This window comes from Larimichthys crocea, chromosome VIII (genome assembly GCF_000972845.2).
Source record: "Larimichthys crocea isolate SSNF chromosome VIII, L_crocea_2.0, whole genome shotgun sequence".
Lineage (NCBI taxonomy): Eukaryota > Metazoa > Chordata > Actinopteri > Sciaenidae > Larimichthys > Larimichthys crocea.
The window spans coordinates 11,605,243-11,626,831 of NC_040018.1; the positions used below are offsets into that span (position 1 = coordinate 11,605,243).

At 40.9% G+C, this 21,589-nt stretch overlaps 1 protein-coding gene across 1 annotated transcript in view; it reads right to left on the reverse strand.

Moving 5' to 3' along the window:
* Positions 1-21,589, reverse strand: part of apba2b (amyloid beta (A4) precursor protein-binding, family A, member 2b) — a 57,147-nt gene that overhangs the window by 20,089 nt on the left and 15,469 nt on the right. The window contains exons 3-4 of the mRNA XM_010731424.3: positions 2,486-2,977; positions 904-1,958 (exon numbers count right to left, since the gene is read on the reverse strand). Coding sequence (XP_010729726.1) covers positions 904-1,958; positions 2,486-2,957 — 1,527 coding nt within the window. The 5' untranslated portion in view covers positions 2,958-2,977. The remainder of the gene's footprint in view (positions 1-903; positions 1,959-2,485; positions 2,978-21,589) is intronic.

Here is a 21,589-nt window from a genome sequence, read left to right on the forward strand (position 1 = left end):
GCTTCAGTTTCAGGGTTGGCTCGCTGACACACTGCCATGGCTTAACTGGTACAACTGAATAGGACACGGTCATTGTTAATGTTATTAGTAACACCTGCATCATTTTTAACAATGGCAAGTCTCAAGTGTGTGCTGTGAAAAAAAGGACTATTACCTGAGAGAGGGAGAGCAGTAATAATTTCTGAATAGAACTCCTCTGGAATTTTTTAAATGCAAGGGCTGCCATTTTATTAAAGGAGAACACATGCAACATTTTAACAAGAGGTAAAATGTTCATTCATTGAATTTCAATTTTGCCGGCTAACTAACAACACAATGAAGCTCTTGGCTTAATGAGCTCACTGTGTGCAGGTGTTTGTATATTGTTTGTGCTGCTATAATTTTGATGTTTAGAAGAACTGAGAGTGGATTAAAGAGAGTAGAAGTGGTAAGTTTTTCTCCATTGATTCTAGCTCATCACCTAACATTCATTCATCTTTTTTAGACAAGTAGTTAGCAGCTACAATTACATATTTTCCCCAAATCCTTTGCCCCTCTTTTTTATAATGACTGAATGGACTAAATTAACTGCTAAATTTGCATAAGTTTTATTTTCTAAAATCCAAATTGTGTTGGTTTTATATTCATGTCTCAGAAAAAACAAACCAACAGGGACGCTGAATGGATACTGATTGAGGGATGCTGATACTTTAAGTAGGTTTACATGTGGACTCACTGGAATATAATATGCATAACTATTCTTTTGTAGTGTATAATCATCTGAAAATAAGAATCATGTTTGTGTTTCACCACTGGTCCTCTTCCACATAGTCCACCATATTGAATCACAATGTTTGTACAGTAGCCCAGAATAGACTACAACACTGCACACACCAGTCATTTAACCTCTAAAAAGAAGCTCACCTGCTCCTGTGCCCATCTCTGCCTGTCTTCAGGGGAGCGTGGATGTGCCTTGATGCCCCTCTGCAGGTCAGGGTTGTTGTGGTGCATGGAGGGCAGGTTCAGGGACTTGGGCCTGCTGTCGTGGCGATGGTGAGCTGGTGGGTAGGGGGCTGTGTCAGGCTTGGGGTGAGGGTAGTCACTTGGCGCAGGGTCCTGCACCAGCTCCTCTGGGCTTTGGTCAGTGCCACTGCTAAGACTCCCCATGCTCATACTCATCTTGATCTCTGCAACAATTTGGTCAATGTCCTCCTCTGCCTCCTCCCCCGTCTCCCCCTCCACCACCAGCACCTTACGGCTACGGTACGGAGAGACTCGCACCGAGTTCCCATTGTCCTCTGGGGCATAGTAGTCTCCAGTGTAGGCCCTTCCATGTCTGTCCTCGTCGTCACACTCCTCATCTTCCTCCTCATTCGGGCAGTACTCCTCACTCTCTGCCTCCTCCTCTTCCTCTCGGTTGTGCAGTGTGTCTTGCAGGGAGGGTTGGTGGTGGTGATGATGGTGATGGTGATGGTCTAGGATGGGTTCTGGTCTGCCATTGTATATCTGTTCATCTGGATCTTGCTCCACCACCTCGCAGCGAACCTCCCCCTCTCCCTCACCCCACTCCTCCACCCTGTGCCTCTCTCTTCCCACCCACTGCTCCTGCCTTACCTGGCTCTCCTCTCTCCACTCCTCCCTCGCATCTTCATCCCCCTCTCTCCACTCTTCCCTTACCTCTTCCTCCTCTTCCCTCCACTCTTCTCTTACTGCCCCCTCTCCCTCCTCATCCTCCACCCATTCTTCCTCTCTCACCTCCCCCTCAACCTCTCCTTCCTCGACCCAGCCTTCCACAGCCTCCTGGCATTCATCTGCGTGGGCTCCGCCCTGCTGCATGGTGCCGGCACAGTCCACCTGGCTGTGGCTGTGGCTGTGGTTGCAGTCTCCCTGACTGCTGCAATCCATACCTTCCAGGTAGCTGTCGTCCTCTGGGCAGTAGCGGATGTAATAAGTCACACCTTCATCCTCCTCTGCCAGTCCTGCAGGGATTTATGATCACAGACAGAATGTTCACTTCATTAGGGAAGGAATCAATATTCAGCTCCAATTTAAAACAGGTTTGTAAAGAATGCTAAGATTAATGTTCTTTATAGTTATAGCTACATCTCCCATCTACACTGTGATACGTGGTTTTAAAGGTTTTTATTTTCATGTGGGACTTGCTGGTGGAAAAATGTTTGAACTTGAGGGGATATTTGCATTCTTGCCTGAATCCACAAAAAGAGAGACAACCTTGTTCTCAAGCACCAGTAGCGGTGCCAACAATTTAGTATGAATACCTGAATGAAAAAGTATTGCTCTCGATGAAGCTGACTGTATTTGACATTTATTACATTTTTCTTTTATTTATTTTTTGCTCAGTCGCTCAAGTGTAATCTCCCGATCTCTATTAACATTTTATTAAACATAAATGAGCTCAGAGTCAATAATGGAGGGGCGAGGATAGATTCTTTATCTGTGACAATAATCAAATATTTATCATCTACGTGATTAACACTGTGCTCACCGTCATCATAGTCCTCCTCATCATCTGAGGTGTTGTTAATGTAGTCAGAGCTGGAGTCGTCATCCAGACTGTCAGCACCACCGTGGAAGTCTGCCCGGTCGTGGTCATCTTGTTCATGTTCTGGTGTGGAGGGCGTTGCTGGCCGCTGGTCCTCCAGTTCTGCATCTGTTTGGTTGCTGTACCTCTTCACTTCAACCTCTGTGTCTACATCCACTTCTGGATGGTTGTGACTCACTTCATGAGACTTAGGAGAAGAATATTGTGCCTTGCAGGAACGGGGGAGGGGTTTCGGATCATGTGACTCTTTGGGGTAGCGAACTGGGCGTTGCCGAGGGGGCAGGACCTTCAGATCACATGACTCTGTGGTAGGATGAGGGGCGGGACAGGAGACGGGGCCTGGAGCAGCCATACTGTTTCCTCCAGCAGTCCCCGGCCTCTTCCTATGAGCCATGATTGGCGGCTTACAGGCCATGCATTGTTATTGGTTTGATCCTGGGAGACAGATAAAGACACAGAGGCACAGTGTTAGATACAACTCTTAATCCACCCATGCAAGTGCATACAACAGAGGAACATACAATAGAATAGAATAAAATCAAATGCTCAAGGCTAAAGCCAGTAAGCTTTTGAAAAGTGTATGAGTGTGTGTTTAAGGAGGCAAAAGAAGTTCACACCACCACCCATCAAAATGGCAATAGACTGCCTTTATCAAACTTGCACATACGCACAACCCAGCCTTACAGACACAGTCCTCCATTTATCTCCCTCACTCCTTTTCTGCTCTATGCATACCAGAGCCTGACAAACCAATCTACTCCTGTAATTGAGCGCGACAGTCTCTGCTTCACTTCAGCCACATTCAGAGCAACACTTTTGTGCTTACTTAGCACAACTTTGGCTTCAAATACACAACAGTGGGCTCAATATATATAGCTCAGGCTCAGGTTCAGAACAATAGACACAAAGAGCAGAGCCTTTCTAAGCATACTGCCTTCACAGAAACCTAATGGGACACTGCTGGAGAAAGAATCAATAGGTAAACCAAGGTCATCTCCACATAGGTGGAGCACATGTGCCTTGATACCACTGTGCCTACAGATGTCAGTGAAGACTTATATTGATCCTTCAGTAGATTGCGGGCTGAGAATGGTCAACCTGGGAGACAATAAAGTCTTATTCTGCACAAGACCTGGTTAAGTAGTGCAGGCCAGAAGACAGTGAACTATTTCTTTCTGTGTCGAGGAGGTAGCTTGATAAAATATACACGTTTGTTCCCGTGTGAACAGTCAAACTTCTACTTGCTGAAGTGTGGTGTGATTACTGTGATGAAACTCAACTTTTTCCATGAAAGCAATAACTAAACAATGTCCAGTCTTCACGCGATCCAGTTAAATAAATTAGAAGGTATTCTAGCGTTTGCTACATCAACATTCAGAGCAAGTTACAGCACCCTGTGGCGCTGCAACTGTAACAGATACATTAGATATAAAGTAGTAGGCTTACTTTCCCAAATACAAAAACAAGATAAAGGTATCACAAACATGAAAAAGAAACACACGCAGAATTCAGGATGAGAGACATAAGAGCACGTTACTGTTAGTTGTACTGCATTTTCACAACCAACTCCAAAAAGTTCAGTGTTTTTGTCTCTGTTCCCTTTGTGTCATCCATTTCGTCGCCATCCCCACTTTGTTGTGCCATCCAGTTGCTGTGAACAACTGCCCTCAGAGGGGTGTTGTTGCTTCTTTCCCCCATTTTCCTTCACCGTGATTACATTTTCCACCGCCAGTCATTATGCTGGTTAATTAGCTCTGCACAAGCTGGCACAAACATGCCCCTTCTAAAACACAAACACACAAATACAGAAAAGGAGCACACACATGCACACAGTTGGTTGCTCCACAGGTAGCAAAGCCAGGGGACTAATATTACACGTGGACACAAAGCACACGTACTGAGCTGACTGGCACAGAAATGTTATAAAATGAATAGGAGCTCTTCCAATGGAGCTTATTGGTCATACGCACAGAGACATAAAGACACGCATCCTATACACCTGATGAAACATAGCAACATGTACATATAATGAAGCAACATCATCATTTAAAAACAGCCCATTACAGGTTTTCCCTTTGCACTTTTGCAAATGACTTTGGTGTGTCACTGTGTAAGAAGCTGAGCACTGACTGTCTCTTACCTGAGGTCCTGAGCTGTGGTATACAAAAGCGCTGCTGGGATCTGCTGTAACAACGGCCTCATCCTCTCTTCCTCTCTCTTTGCTCCTCCCCTCCCCCAACTAGCTGCTACACAGCATGCACCTCCCTGACTCCACCCTCCTTCTTCCACTACATTATATCCCAGCATCCTCCTGTAGAGACCAAGCCCCACCTCGTCCAATTCCCGAGAGGCGGGGCTAAGGATTGGTAACTATGGGTAACTGCATCCCCTGGGGACTGATACCCTTTGACCCTCCTCTTTGTTAGCTTCCTATATTCACAAGCGCTCTTCTTCTTGTGTGGTGTTGCTTCACTGGAGTTGTATTTGTTTCATGTCATTTCTTTTTTACATTTCCCCCAAACTAACATTACACCTGCTGTGTAAATCTGGAGATTACGTAGGTCCCCTTTTCTCAAATCCACTTTGCCTGGCATGCGCTTCAGATTTGATTTGTGTTTCTTGAATTTGCATGCTTTTCTAAATGAATGGCAATGCCACCATTAAGACACACGGGGGATCTGTCGCATATGTTTAGTACCATTAGGACACATTTAGAATGAATTATGATGTACGGTACAACAATGGCTGTACACACAGGATCTCTCGCTTTCATTGTTGAGCATAATAATCCTCTCCATATTTCTTAGACCGAGGTTTTCTTTTTTAATTTTAGCTCACAAAGATACCTATGAAACAAACATTACATTAATTATGGCTTTGTGCATGTGCTCCACTGCATTTGTCATTATATGCGGAATCCTATTTATTATTAAGTGGTGCCTACTCTTAAACAAAATATCCTTATTTTACTTGAAACATTGTTTTCTAACAGAAACTGAATGACTGGATAGTACAGCTTAATTCTTTTCATTCCATGTTTTATCCAGTCATCAGCTTAAATATTTTAAATTAATCTTTGAGCCAACATTTGGGAGTTTGGCACCACTAGGTCACACAGGTGGCTCTAGTCAGCTTAGGCAGCCCCTGTTGATGCTGAATGGTCACAGGAGGCAGTTGGTGATGGGCACACACCTCACTGAATCAGTTTTGTGCCCTGTTGCAGTGCAGTTTCTCCGTATTTTTCACTTCGACATTTCCTACAACCGACGGGCAAAATACCACGAATGAGGCGAAGTGAAAATGTTACAGTCTTTATGAGGTTAATTAGATTGGTCGTACCTTGAAAACGGTTGGCTAGTTTGTTTTGTTTGTCTCTCTCGTTATATTGTCTTAGGAATGCACACAATGAATGTGAGTATGACAAAGTGGGTGAGACCATTTGCCTCATTTATTAATACTATCCTTAGTTTATAATAATTTAAATAATAATAATAATAATAATAATAATAATAATAATTTAAAATAATTTATAATCAGCGTGATTTATAACTTTGAAAACTGCTAAATTAGGAGCCAGTGGAGTCACCTCCATCATTAGTACAGCCAGGGAGGTAGTGCCAAATGAAGAGGCTATTCAAGCAGTGGCCTTTTGTCTGTCGAGGAGGACAGACTGAACAATGACACATACTGTAGTGCTGATCAGGTGTAGCAATTTACACTTTATTTAAGTTGTATTTTGCATCGTTATAAGTTGAGTTTTATTTAGTTCAACTAAGTTGACTGTTCCGTTATCTTTTTTTTGTTGTATTTACTTTTGCTATATGTGAAGCTGGAAGCACATGCGGTGAAGTTTGAACAAACTGCCTTAAATCTACCTCCTACTTATGTCGCTCTGATCAGCTTCCCAACAGTGAATATCTGTCATCAGTTGCAGACTTTGTAGTGTTTACAACTTCAAACAGACCACATTCAGCAGACAGCTGACCTATGTACCATGCCTTTATCATAGACATTTATCATAGACCAACTAAAAAGCTTCTGTCTTAGATATACTTTGGATACACCCATTTGTGGGTTAACTCCTTTGAATTGTAATTCACTATCTTGGAAATGAGATCTTCGGGAGGTCCTTGTTATATTCTTCCCTGTCGGTTCACTCTGTAAAACTGACAAGCTGCACACATTTTTTATTCTTGTTCCACAAGATTTTTTTTTTTTTGCTGTTTCCGTCAGACTCAAACCAAGGACACTGCAATTGCATGGTCAGCATGTTAAACTCTTGGCCACCAGTCACCCTTATTTCCCCAATGCTTTAAATGAAGAGGGTTTGTTTTTGTATTGTTCTGACTTCCTCCTACAAAATCTCTAAATTGCTCATAGCTGCACATGTTTTATATCCCAGCTGGTTTCTGCTTTCTGCCTAATGCAGAGATATGCTCCAGCCCCATGGGAACTTGAATAGAAATGGAGTGGCTAAAGAAAAAATATCAATGATTGGTGCAAAAAGAAATCAAAATCCATCTGTCTCCATCACTGTACTTCTTCCTACATCCCACCTGTGCACGCACACACACACACAAAGTATTGGCCTCCCACATAAATGCTCTGAAATGTAGGCACAAATTCAAGCTGTTACCTTTATTACTAAAATAGGTTTGACACTCACACACCAGCAGTACTAACAACAACATACCACCCTGTCTGCCTGCAGTATCCCAATTGTCTGTTCTGAGCTGCAGCTGCGGACCACTTGTGTAGGGCTGTCTCCACGGAAATAACTATTCATGTCAGCGACAAAACGCTTCATCTACAGTAAGATAAAGCTTTAAATTAGCCTCAGACACTCCCCTTGTTTGGCAGACTCATGTCTTAAAAGTGTTTGTGTGTGCGTCTAAAAGCAGGGCTGAGGAGCGGACAGAGGGCGCGACAAGCAGTTTGAAAGCAGCAGATGGCTCGGTCAGAGTGTGGGCCTCAGGAATACTAATGTCTCTCTGCCTTGAATTCTAAGTTATGACCTCTGTTCACACCAGTGAATTAGACAGTCAGGCTTCAACAGAGAAGAGGCAAGACAGAACAGATGAGTGTCATTTACCCTGCAGAGTGTTAAAGAACCGTGAAAAGGGAAGATTTAAATCTTTAAATGCAATACGACAGAAATAAGAATCTCTTTTGAATAAACAATTCATCTTAGCTTGAAGTAATAATCAAAATCACTGAGGTATTTAGCCGTGACATCTCCAACGTTCAGATACGCGGGGAGGTGAGAACACAAATTACCAATCTCTCACATGCCGACTTCTTAATGTTTCCCAGCAAAGCTTCTTCTAGGGCTGGGCAATAATTCAATAACATCATTTATCAACTCAGTGGCAACATATCTTGATGATAGAAAATAGTGTTGCTCAAATGAATCATTCTCAGCAGATTTTAATTATGAACTAATAAAATTTAAAGGCGAGAGAGGATGTGACTACAAACAGGGAATATGTGCTGTTAGTCGACTATTCAATTAAATGTTGCTACCCTTGCTAGCTGACACTAGAAATACTAGTTGGGTAAACTCATTAATATTATATTATATTAATGTAGAACGTCGGCTGACTGTTGTGTCTAAGATGTTTGCAGTCCTGGTGGTCTGTTTGAGGATTCTACCAGCCGATATGTGACCTCACACAACAAAACAGTCTGAGATGGTACTATTCGGGGTGAATGGAGGGTGCAACAGAAAAGAAAATACCCAGAGTGTGGTAAGTTTCAAAGCAGTGAGAAACTAGCAGTCACATTATAAAATACCTGTCTAACTGAGCTAATGTTAACATGAGCCTCAGCTTATCTGCTCCCTAAAAGCTGTAACATCTTCTGTAACATCATCTCTGATGTCATGCCCTCCATGTCTTGTCATTGACATCACCAAAGTTAATATAGCCAGCAATGAAAAATGTGTAATAATAATCATAAAAATTCGAAAGGGAAGTTATCCCGCAACAATCAAGCAGCCATAAGAGTGATCTCTCTCTTTGTCTAATAACATGAACAGCGTCTAAATTGTTTTCAGAATCATTTACAGTGTTTCGTGATATGGTCCATTTGTTCACTGACATTTAATTGCCCGTAATGCAATGGCACATGTGTGTAACAGGATATATTAGGATGTATCATTTGACAGAGTAACTTATTTAAAGTGTGTGTTTAATTGATGGCAAAATGTGAACAAGCAGCCGTTCACTATCCTTTCCGGTGGATCATAATATCAAGTCTATTGCATCTCTGACCGCACCCAACATTACTGTCCTAAACAGTGATGTCATTGAGCACTGACACGATCTGAAGTGCACGTCTACATCAATGCAGCAAGATGAGAACTAATTCACTGGATCTTTTGCTGCTGCTCTTGGGTTGCTCTTTAAGTTTAAGTATGACGTTTGTTCATTGCAAAAAAATAAAATAAATTGTTTTACATCCAAATGTGTGGGTTTTTTTTGGTCTTTTTGAACTTCTTCGGACAGAGACAGCTGAAGAGTGACAGGAATGTGGGGAGAGAGAGATGGGGAAAGAGCCACAGTTTGGATTCAAAGGCTGGGCCGCCATGGCAAGGACTAAGCCTTTGTACATGTTGCTCTACCGACTGAGCTAAACGACACCCCAACTGACAGAAATGTCGAAAGAAAAAACAACATTTAAAACAATGTTTTGTTTACTTGCATTTTGGATACATTTGTGTGCTTTGTGCTCTTGTCCAGTGCCTCATTTTTTGACATGTGTGCTACAGGCCCAGCTGTGCACTATATACTGTAAGAATCATCATTTAACTGCAAAAGCGTACCGTATGTGTGCTCTGTGGAGGAGTAGGTGTCAAGGCAGTAGCTGGTTGGAAAAGTGGAGCATCATGTTCTCTCTTATTCCAAGTTCATTTCAACAGTGACGCATCCCACAAGCAAAAGGTGAGTGCAGTCAACACTTTTCTGGTAAACACAGGTAAACACAGGTAAACACAGCTAACTTTTCAAAGTTACTGACCCATGACTGTCTCACTCTGTGTTGGATTATTTTGTTCTTTTGTTTACCCTGCAGTTGGTCCTATTGATGAGGACCAACTGCAGGGTAAACATGCCGAATGAGGACATTCTCTGCCTATTCTGCAAAATACCTCAATTTTTCTGCATCATGACTGAACATAACATGTTTATGTTGACTCTCCTCCCCCTGCTCTTCTCTGCTGTTTTGAAAAAAATATATTTTCAATTTTCTTTCTTTCTTTTTCCCGCAGACCTCGCCAGATTACATGGCTCACGTTATTGTTAGTTTAACAGTTCCTTCATTCCTTGATTTTTTTGTTCAAAATGTAAGCACACATTGAACTGAAAGAATGATTTAATTAAGTATGTTTCAAAACAAGTGGCTCTTTTTTGCTGACTGGTACACTAAAACACTATAGTTATTAATGAAATACTGCAACGTTGCAAAAGCCCTTCATCTACATAACTAAATACTGTATTGGCATACTTTTTGTCTTGAAGCTGTACTGACTGACAGGAGGTAAGTACTTTGCATGCTTGATCAGAAATATAAAATGGTAATATAATCTGGTTACTTCTTTACCAAAGTAAACAGACATAAGCAAACCTGAAAACTGTCCAAGGTGACCTTAAAAAAAATGAATGAATAATTGTCCTTTAATAAGGATTTAAGGATTATTTTGTTTAAAACCTTATAATACAACTGTAGTTTAATAAGCATAAAAGTAAGAAACTAAAACTGCAACTCCACAGTGTGATTGGCATGGGCTGTTATATAAATATATTCTGCTATATGTGGGAGGGTGCCTTTATGAGCACATATTGCGGTCTAAATGATTATATTATACATTTTCACTCAGTCTTTGGGGTTATGGCTAACCTCACTGCTTGCGGCTCATTTTTCAAAATGAAAAGGAAAAAACGAGACCTGTCTACTGAGTTTAGCGTTAAAAGCGGACAAAGGGATGGAATATGGAAGAGTTCGCCGTGAGTTTCCAGAAAGTGATAATGGAGAGAGAGGATTCTCTGTATTTCATTTCTTTTAAAGATGAAGACCTGGCTTCCTGCTGCTCCTCAGCACAGAGGAAATTGCTGTTTCAATTGAAGTGTGCTTTTGGCTCTCTACCCTTCTCTCTTGCACACACACACATACACAGAAAAATATGAACAGAACATAGTTTTTTTGCTTACGCACACAAATGCCCACAGAAAAACACATCTGTCTCTGCTCTTTAAGGCTCTATGGGGTTATGCTGGAGAATAAACTCATCTAAACTCACTTAAACCATATTTAACAGGTACAAAATGAAATTAGCCATTCTTTAGGGCTGATGGTTGATGTCATATTAGCACTGAATTGTGCAAACCACTAAAACAGACTCTTCAAAAAGGCCCACAGTGTTGCCGAAGGCAGGTTTTAAGCATCAACTGTAGCTGCAGGGAAATCACTACTATTCTGCTTCTAACCAAAGGCATGCTGGGATAGGCTCCAGCCCCCTACAAGTAAATAGTGTTATCAGTAGTACTAGTACCTACTAATAAATATAGCAAGTAGTAATTTTCAATTAAAGTCAAGCAGTTTAAAGCGCAAGGACAGACATCTGAAATGAACTCACCAGTTTTTTGATTGGAGTTGGAAGGAATCAAACTGATTTATATGTTTATATCAGCGGTCACAGACAGAATCAGTCCTTGCACCCATATTACCATATCAGATTTATTACAAAGCAATAACGTCAAATTTAGTTTGATTTACTGTATCCATCCTGAGGGAGAAAATACTTCAATCTCTTCATTTCCATCTATGGTTGAAGGATAGTGTGTCAGTGAGGTTATGAAGCCTTTAGGCATAAACTCTTCTGATCACGCAGTGCATCGACAGATAAGACCAAACTGGAAAAGAAGCAAGCGTCATGCCGTTTAACTGGCGGTCAGCTACTAACCCACAGCAGCCATGCTACCCTCTCTTCTATTAGTGGCAGCATAATTGCAATATAACCACTCCCTAAAGTGCCATCATGATTCTCTATCTCTAAAGAGCAGCTGTGCTAAAATTATTGGTTTTAATTTGGTCTGATCTGAAGACTTAATTCAAGCATCATGTGGAAAAATCTACTATGTATGTCACACTTGAAATTTTATGATCCATGAAATAACCTCTGTTGCCCTTCATGAAGCTGCCTTCCATCATCTCTGATCACATGATCTTGTAAACATTTAACCGTGTGACATTAAGCTTCCCTCACAACACTTCCATGTCATTAAACATATGTTAATAAATTGTATAATAACCTGACCCTGCTCAGTTAGGCTGCTTGTAAATAAAGAAAAAAGGCACTATCAGAGAGAGAGAGAGAGAGAGAATGAGTTTCCTCTCAGCTGTCTCATTGAGATGCAGCGTTTGTTCTCCTTAGCCTCCCACTCACTTCAGGACGACAACAAGAGAGAGCGATGCGGGAGACGGGAAGAGAAGGAAAGCAGCGACTTGGTGAGCAGCAGGAATGGCACAGGACCACAGAATGCATCGCTCGCTCCCCCGCCATTCTGCCTGTCCATCTCGGCACTCGAAGCAAGCACGCGACACACCCTCCTCCTTCACCCTTGACTGTTACCATGGCAACTCTTTGTTTTCTAGCGCAGTCTCTCAGAGGAGGACCGTCTCAGCCAATCATCAAATAACCCCTTATACAGAACAAAACACACATGCACACACACGTTATTCAAACAATGTTACTGTGCTAATGTAGCCCCCCCTTTTCTTTTCTTTTTTTTTTTTTAACCAGTCTTGAAAACGGCGAGTAAATTTGCTCATTCACAACTAATGCAGGTAAAATGAATCCACCAGATGGACACTTTCTTTTTGGGTAGCCCAGAAAAAGGGAGAGCATTAAGTGGAGAAAGAAATGTTTACTCAAATTGCTTCTTCTGCTTTGTTGATGTTTGTTTTTATCTACGCTTGCGGCATGGCTCCAGGGATGGCAATCTCAGATAATTGGTTCAGACTGAAATATCTTAACAACGGTTGGCTGGATTGCCCTGAATGTTTTTCTGAACATTTGTGCTACCCCGAGGATGAAATATAATGACACTTGGTGATTCCCTACCTTTTCCTCTATCACCACCATGAGGTTGACTTTATGGTTTTTCAGTGAAATGTCTGGGACAATTATTGGATGTGCTGGCTTTTGAAGGCTTGAAGGTTTTTCCTTTGCTCTGGTGACAGAAATCTGAAGGCAGCAGGTATCTGTTCCACCCGTAGTTTCAAACTGCAGTGATGTTGAGCGCTGTCAAGCCACAATTACAGCAATTCCACTGGTTAAATTCTGTGCAACAAGCAACAGACTGTTGCAAAAATAAACACAGAAACCTCTGTGCCTATGTGCACATCAAACCTGTTGTTTTGATTAAATATTCTATAGTTTCTACTGCAAATCAAGAGGCGTGCTGGAGACGGACACACTGAAAACAGGTCCCACAGTTTCATGAAATTTCAATTAAAAACAAAATACCTCTGTCAGTTCCTTATTTGTGTATTTTTTAACTGGAATCCCATTCATGCAGCAATATGAAGATTAAAAAAGAAACTGTTCCAGATTGCTAGCGATGGTTTTTGCACATAAAACTAAAAATGATTTCACAAATACTAGTCTGGTTTCCTGTTCTTTCGAAAATATTCTTCAAGTAAAGGAATGAAATATTCTAGTTTGTTTTGTTTGTCCGACTGTGATGTTGTTTGGACTGAGAACACAGACTAGTTATTTCTTCCCACAGCGGTGCAGAATGTGCTCTTTAGCAGTCGGCTGGCTGTTGACTGTAGTCTTTGTGGTGTGGTTTAGTGCAATTTTAAGCAAGATGCAAGGTGATGCAATGTTTTTGATCAGTTGGCCTTAGAGTCAAAGTCAGCAAACATACCCACAAAGGAAAGAGAGGACTAAGAGAGGAATAATTTAGCCTCTCTACGATGTGTTGCATGTCACCAACATATACAAACCGGAGGTAACTCACAGCGTGAACACATACGTCGGTTTGTGGGCTCTAAAGCTGGCCAGGTGGCGCTAGTTTGTCCTACATTTTAAGAAGGAACATGAAACACTCTCTAAAGTTTGCCTGGCGACAAGCCCAGCTTGCAGAGAGCTAAACACAGATAAATGGCCCCAGAGGGAGACAGATACTGGGGCGATTTCACAGGGTTTAATTGAAGCTGTCAACTGGTTTTGGTTACTGATGAGAGGGAATGAGTGAGAGAGCACAAGACAGATAAAACACATTAAGTTTTAATATTTCAATATGTAAAAGTATTAACTCGGAGGAAAACAAAAGCAAAAGCAACCTTGACGTCACACTAATACCCACTCACTGATGGGACAGTCTCCACTGCACATACGTGAGCGGCAGGGAAAACATTTTTGTTTTGGATTTAATGAGAAATCCTCCCACACTGCTCCCTCACAGCCAGGCTGAAATCTGACAGCAAAATAAATGGGTATTAATCCAAGAGCTAAATAAAAAAGAAGGATATAATAAAGATTGTGGAGATGCTACTAATTAAAAACTATAGCTGTTTGTCTTGTCTGTTAATTAAATTTGAAGTGAGAATATGCAGGACAAAAAGACTAATCTCCTTTCTAACAAAAATAAATAGTGCTTCTGTCAAATTTTGTATAAAGAATAATGTGCATAAATCTCAGGACAAAACAAGTGAGATGGATAATTTGTCTGAAAACGAAAAGTAAAAAGTTAATTTTTAATAAAACTTTCTCATTGTTATTTAAGTTATTAGCATCTAAGTTTTAATTAGGAATACTGGTAATAATTGTATCCAGTCTTTTGTTTTCCTATTTATTCAATCTCCAGTTTTGAGCAGAAATTGCAGACTTGTTGCTGTGATGCATGTAAGCTTAGAGTCTCAGAGACAGCTAACAGAATGAGCCACAGGTCTGAATAATTAATGTTTTCAATAATAAGAATTATAGTCAAACAGTCTTCAATACTTCACCAAATAATAATAGCATGAATTTTGACAGGCGGCACAGCAAGTAGGATCCTGGTTCAAACCTTGTGGATGCTCTCCGGGTTCTCTGGCTTCCCACAGTCCACAGTCCAAAGACTGCACTTAACAGGTTAATTGGTGACTCTAAATTGGCCGTAGATGTGAATGTGGGAATGGTTGTTTGTCTCTATGTGCCCTGCAATGAGCTGCCGATTTGTCCAGGATGTATGCCCAAAGACAGCTGGGATAGGCTCCAGCCCCACCATGACCCTGATGAGGATAAGTGGTTACATATGATGTATGGATGGGTGAAATGTGTCACCTTTTTACCATTTAACATGTCAGTTCTTTGGCTGCTTTAAAGTAAAACCATATGAATTGAACAGTAGCCATTTTATACTGCATGTAACCGTGGAGCAGAAAGGACAATAACACTAACACTACTAGCCTACACTGACCTGTCATCCCTCCTGAATTGTCACTTAAAGTCTGTAGAGATGAAGGAGAGAATTGCTCCTTGGCTGACACAAAGGGTCCACCTCAGAAATCTTTCCCAACGTTGCTTCTTGCTGACCCCTCAGAAACAGCATTCTTTCTTCAGGCCTCTAATCCTCATTCTTTGTCAACTTTTAATCAACAGCAGTTATTTCTCAGTGGCCTTCACTCTCTTAACCTCTGTCAGTTCCTTTCAAAGAAACAACGGGCAGCGGCTTGGAACAGCTCGGCCAGGTGACTTCTTGTTAATGACTGGTGATAATGGACGTTTGACAGCTGCCTCATAATTGCATTGAGACTGGACAATTCACCGCAGTATAAATTCTTTTCTCCCAGAGTCAGCTCAGATATCAGACCACGGCAAAACCAGTGTGTACTTCTACTCCCACAAAGCTGTCCTCCGCATTGACAGAATCCTGAGAAAAATGCTAATAATATTCATTGAATGTGGTGATGGTCATTGTATTCAGTGACAGCGCAGAACAGAGCAAGCAATAGTGGGTTTGGAAATATACCCTTATCTTGTTGAGAGACAGACAGACCGGGCCCGCTAATGCAGTTTGGTGACAGCCACATGAAATAACTTCTGGCTTCGGTCAATCACACAACCCCTCGGGGAAAACAGGAGGAAAATATTCATCAGGTTTCACATCGCACAAACACAACACACATACTGTAGTGCGCTCTCCATCAGCCCGAGCGTACCTTTTTCCACATATATATGTGCACGCTGTGACTGAAATGCCTTGAAATACGACGCACCACAGTGTTGACAGTAATCAAGTGTAAATTGAAAACAAAGCGTTCTTTGCGCTCAGGTTTCTCATGTGTCAATATTTGCCCTTGAAAACATTTGCTTTGCAGTGCGGCGATTTGGGAGCCCGACCTGCACACGTCTGCACATCCTGAAATGGACCATGAGAGGTTGCACGCTGCTAATCTTTGTGTTGAGTTTTTTGTTTGGTTTCAGTATCGCTGCTGGCCAGCTGACAGGCTGAGGATTAATCATGCAGACAGCCACACAGAGGAGCAGCAGCACTTCTGACAAGAACAAAAGATGAACAGGCAGACAGGCGGACCGACAGACAGACACAAAGAGGCTCGGTTTTGTCCCATAAGGCAGTGACATCTGTGTGTATGAATGTGTGTGTGTGTGTGTGTGTGTGTGTGTGTGTGTCTATTTATGACTCGGACCTTGTATAATAGTTCATGCTAACAGTTGACACAGTGGCTCTAGTTAGCATCTAGAGTTTGACTGCCTGTGCGCGTGTGTGTGTGTGTGTGTGTGTGTGTGTGTGTGTGTGTGTGTGAAATTGTCACATCAATCCTCCTGAAGCAGTGGCAGGTTCAGGAGGGGGTTTTACACCTCCCAGCATCTTTTATGCTTTACTGAACCCAAGGGAAACACACTGAGTCAGGCTGGAAGATTGAAATCTGCCCACTTACACTCCACACACACACACACACACACACACACACACACACACACACGCATAATATATGCCCTCATGTTCCAAAAGCAGCATTGTATGTTTTTCCGTATTCCCCAGCATCTGTTGTTTCGTACATTATACAACTTTAAAATATGACAATATCTATTCATGAGTGTTGTTTTTTTTTCTTTTGAAGTGCATATACATCTGAGAGACAGAAAAGCCACCTGTAAGTCTCTTCATAGCAAACATAAAGCTATGCTAATGAGGGTAGGGAATCTTTTCAAATGTGGAAGGTCGGAGAAAACAAGGAGACAATAATCACAGCAGCAAGTGTAGTTTGACAGAGGGAGCAGGCCTGCTATGTAATAATGTATGATTCAAAGCTATTTTAAGATTGCGGATTGCTAAACCTAGATTTCTTTGGGGAAATCTTGCTCGCATTGCTCTGTGGAAACTGTGCCAAGCGGGAACACAGTCAGTGTCTGAATTTGGTAATGAGGCTGGCTCTGGCTCAGTGTTATACCTAGACAAGGTGGGAGAACATGTATCCGTTCAGATTTGGCATTATCACATGGTGTATGTTCTGTTTGTCCTAGTTTAAAAAGTGGATGTCACAGGCAACAAAGGCAAGCATCCCAGAGTAGACCTGATCAATGTTAGACATGTCTCTTTTTCTCTTCTATCTCAAATCCCCCCGTCCCCAATAATACACGAAGATCAAATAAGCCGTTAAAAAGGCTGTGGATTTCATGTCATTTTATGATTATTACTATCAAGACTCACTAATGTGCCCAGAAGGAAGAGAGTCCCAAAACATTCAGATGAAATATTAAGATGATTTAGGGTTGAGCGTCATACTAAAACTAAAAACACAACACAGAATAAAGTAGAGATATAATAAGGTTTTGAGGTTCAGCTGGGCTGTTTTATTATCAGTGATAGACTGAGGGTGAAATTATTACTTTCTTACATTTTTTATTTTTCATATTTAAATCATCGTATAAATGTCAAGAGACTCCTAACAGCTAAAAAGCTGCTTATTAGACAGTTTGCCAGCTGTGAAAATGGTTTTCAATCTCTATTACAGTTGTATGAGAAGTATGTAAGATGAGGTCTAGAGTCACAGCTAGAGCTAATGATTATTCATATCATTGATGACTCTGCTGATTACTTTTTCAATTAGTGGATTAATCATGTGAGAAAATAGTGAAAAAGCCCAATCAAAGTGAGTCAAAGTCTTGTTGTATCTGATCCACAGAGAAAAAACTTACAGATATTCAGTTTACATTTACATTAAACAGAGAGAAGTAGAAAATGTCAGATTGCTCAGCATTTTACTTGGGAAATTATATTTATCATTGTTAAAATAAATCTATTGTCAAATATACAATAAAATGATCATCGCTGGTAAGCAGCCATGGACGCCAGTAATATAGAGTGAGTTTGTGAGGGGGCTCCCCTCTCGTCTAAATGACCATATATTTAGATGAAAGGGGAGCTGTTGAGTGACATACTGTTGGACTGTGCTTGGTTTTAACAAGCAGGGAAAAAATGGCACCCTGCCAAGTTCTAAACATATTTAAATGTGCTTTTTACCTGCAATACGACGATGTTTCTGACAACATTTGAGGAATCTGTATATCTGCAACTCAGTAAGAGGATCTTGGATCACGCATGTTTAGCACTGCTGAGCCCATTGTGTTGTGTTATGTTGGACTGATTTACTGAGAATGAAGCATAAGGTATACACGCCTTAAAGCTTAGCATCATTTATCGTCTATTTTACTCTAAATGATTTACAATACACCCCAGACAAGACTTTCACTGTAATGCATTTGCCTATTCATCTCTCTTGCTGTAATATAGTGTTTGGCTGCAGAATTGAGCAGCACTGAAGATGATTTGTCGTGTGTTCGAGTACAATACACTACATTTGTTTACTGCACGAGCTTTAGAAGCAATGTAAAAAAAAGCTATAAGCGACTTCCATCTATAAAAAACATCAGTGAAAATATTTTTTTTTTATCTGAATGAGCCTCTCTCTTCTGACTTTTGGTGCTCCCATTTCCACAACTGCTTCTGCATTGACTTCACGCACCCAGAAGCTCTTTTCACTAATCATATACTGTCAGTGGTTGTAATGCATACTGACGTCCAACTCTTGCCAAAACTTCCATCTCCATGTAACATTTCCAACAATTTAACCATTTGTAGGGAGAACAGGACAGAACATCTTGTCCAGTCTTGTTCTCAGTACATTTAGAGGACTGTACAGTATTTTTTAAAGTGAAGAAGAGAGGAAAGGCTACAGAGGGAGCTGCAGTTATGATAAATGTTTGCAGGGACAGAAAAGGGAGGCAGTTGATAAAATAATGCTGCAGTAACGTGCCAGGAAATTAAAAAGGGGACAACTGAATTGTGTTATATGTGCAAACAAAAACAATGCCACCCGAATAAGAGAAGCCAATGTTTCAGACATTTCATTGAAATCACTCATCTGAAGTAATAACTGTATTCAGAAAAAATATATATTTATTGTAATTCATGGTTGTTGTGCTAATAAAAGAAATCAAAATCAGCAAATGCATAAACCAAAGGGAGGTGTAATATAGAATTACAGGCAAATAGGCGTCATTAATTTAAAAAAAAATACAGAGCTCAAAATATAAAACAGCTTGACTAAAAAAAAAAAAAACTGCAGACCAAACAGACTGCAGAGACACAGGTCCCAGGAAACAATAAAAACACTAGAAATCTGCAGTGCCATGCAACATTAAGGAAAACTGTAGAGGTGTCCACAGGAAATGAAAGTCTGTTATGAAGCCAAAACACTCACAAAAACCTCCCCCAGAGTTTGATGGCTTCTTCCCTGCAGGCATTAATGCTTTCATACTCGCAAGTTCATGGATTGGACGAGACAATATTCAGCAAAATGTTATGAGTAATTAAACTAAATGCAAACAAAATTGTTGACACTTGTTATGGCTGGAGATAACATCCTTTCATCTAATTTACATCAGTCATTTGCAAGAGAATTTGCAATTAGATCAACAGAAATCATATTGAACACACTCTTAGGCTCCAATCAGAGCACTTTTTAGCAGCATGTGGTGGCTTTTTAGAATTGTTTTCAATGAGAGGGAAGCGTTTGGCTCATTGTTTTTGCATTGCTAAGTGCTTGGCCTTTTTCTGCTTTGTGTGCCTCGCGTTTCTGCAGCAACGACCCTGTAGTTGGCGGTCATTTTTGTGATGTTAGGCTAAATGAGACTGTCATTGACTCATCATAATATAAGGCTGGATCCAACTATCATCCAAACAAAGCTGCTGAACTAACAGGACTACTACTACTGCTATGCATGATTTCTCATCGTGCACCCACATGGATCTCTGTGGCTCTGTGCCGACTACTAACTTCACTGTCCAATGGGATGCAGCCAGGGATCATGGGAGACTACGAGGACAGAGAAGGGTCAGGCTGCTGGCTGACCAAACAGAGCCAACAGCAGCACTGATCCTATGATGACAGAAATCTGGATTATTGCAGCTCTTATTTGAATCCCCTTACATCACATCACTTTGAAACTGGTCTCTCTACTCTGCTGCTCCCCACCACCCCCACCCCCACAAATTTAGTCCCTATAGTATTACCGGTCAGTATAGTGGCCTTGTGGATAAGCTGGAGGTTTACCTGCTGAGTCCGACACTGAATCACCACAGGTTCAGTGATTCAATATTCTGTATTTAACCCTCCACTCTGACCTTCTCTTATTGAGCTACAGGAGTGAATGAAGTGGTGATTATCATCACACCACTTTAAGGAACTGTGAGTACTTCATAAATAATACATTCACATTGGTATATATATATATATACATACATACATATATATACACACACATACATACACACACACACACACACACTATATTCACACATACACACACACTTTTTCAATAAATTGCTGATTGTTTGTTTTTATAAATTATTTTGGCACTTGCTTTGAGATGTTGAATTTGAGATGAAATCAACAATAAGGCTTTGACTAAAGGCTTTAAAACTAGGATTAAATTTGGGAAAACACATGCAGATCAATGTTAAACTTAATTATTTTTCTAGTGTTATTTATTACAACTATATATAGTTTTTAGAAGATTGGACTTAATTATTCTAAACTAATTCGTTAGCAAGAAACATTTGTGAGAACATTTTTGTGTGTGCATTATGTCAAATTTTAATTCAGACATCACGGAAAATCCATAATTTTAAGCAAAGCTGTATGATCCTTTAGGGATGTTTCAGATTGTACCAGCATATTGGTGCCCTTTAGTTGAGTTACACAAGGCAGCAGGGTCTGCCACCTGAGCTGAGACAATTTGCAGTGGAAAATATTAAATTTTGATTGTTTTTGTTCATAGCCTTCTCAGAGCAAACTCATATTTTGTGCCGGTGGGTTGGCAAATTTGACTAAATGGTAATAAGCAGAAGAATTTTCATGCCATATTATGATGCAGTCACAGGAGCACACATACACAGTGCCTCATAATATTTGCAATCACAAAGGAGAGCAGAAGAAAGGAGAGGAGATGGGAACTACAGATGATTCCTCACACAGTTAACAGCATATGTGATGACAGATGTGACCGACTTCATAGAGTGGCATCAAATTCCATCATGACTTAGAGGTTAGTTATCAGTACATTCACAGTGTGATAACACAGAACCAGTATACACATTAATGGAGCTGCTCTCTGGCTTTTGATGATTTATAAGAAGTTATGAGACTGCCAGATTCTTTGTCTTTCCCTTCATCTTCAAAGGATTTAATCAGAATAAGTGAAGCATAGCAGCTGGCAGACTGAGCACACATCACTGCACTGGATGACTCGAGTTCCAAATGCAGCAATCCCCAAAACTAGTTTACTGCTAAAGTTCTCCGTATGAATCCTAACAGCCAAGGATTTGCCATATCAGTGACATGCAGATGGATGGAGACCTATTTTGAGGCTGTTTACGGACCTACTCGAGCATGAGTATGGTTGTGGGGCTCATTTTAGTGATCCGGTTCTAGAGTCACAGCTTTTTTCAGACCACATTGTGGCTCATAGTTTAA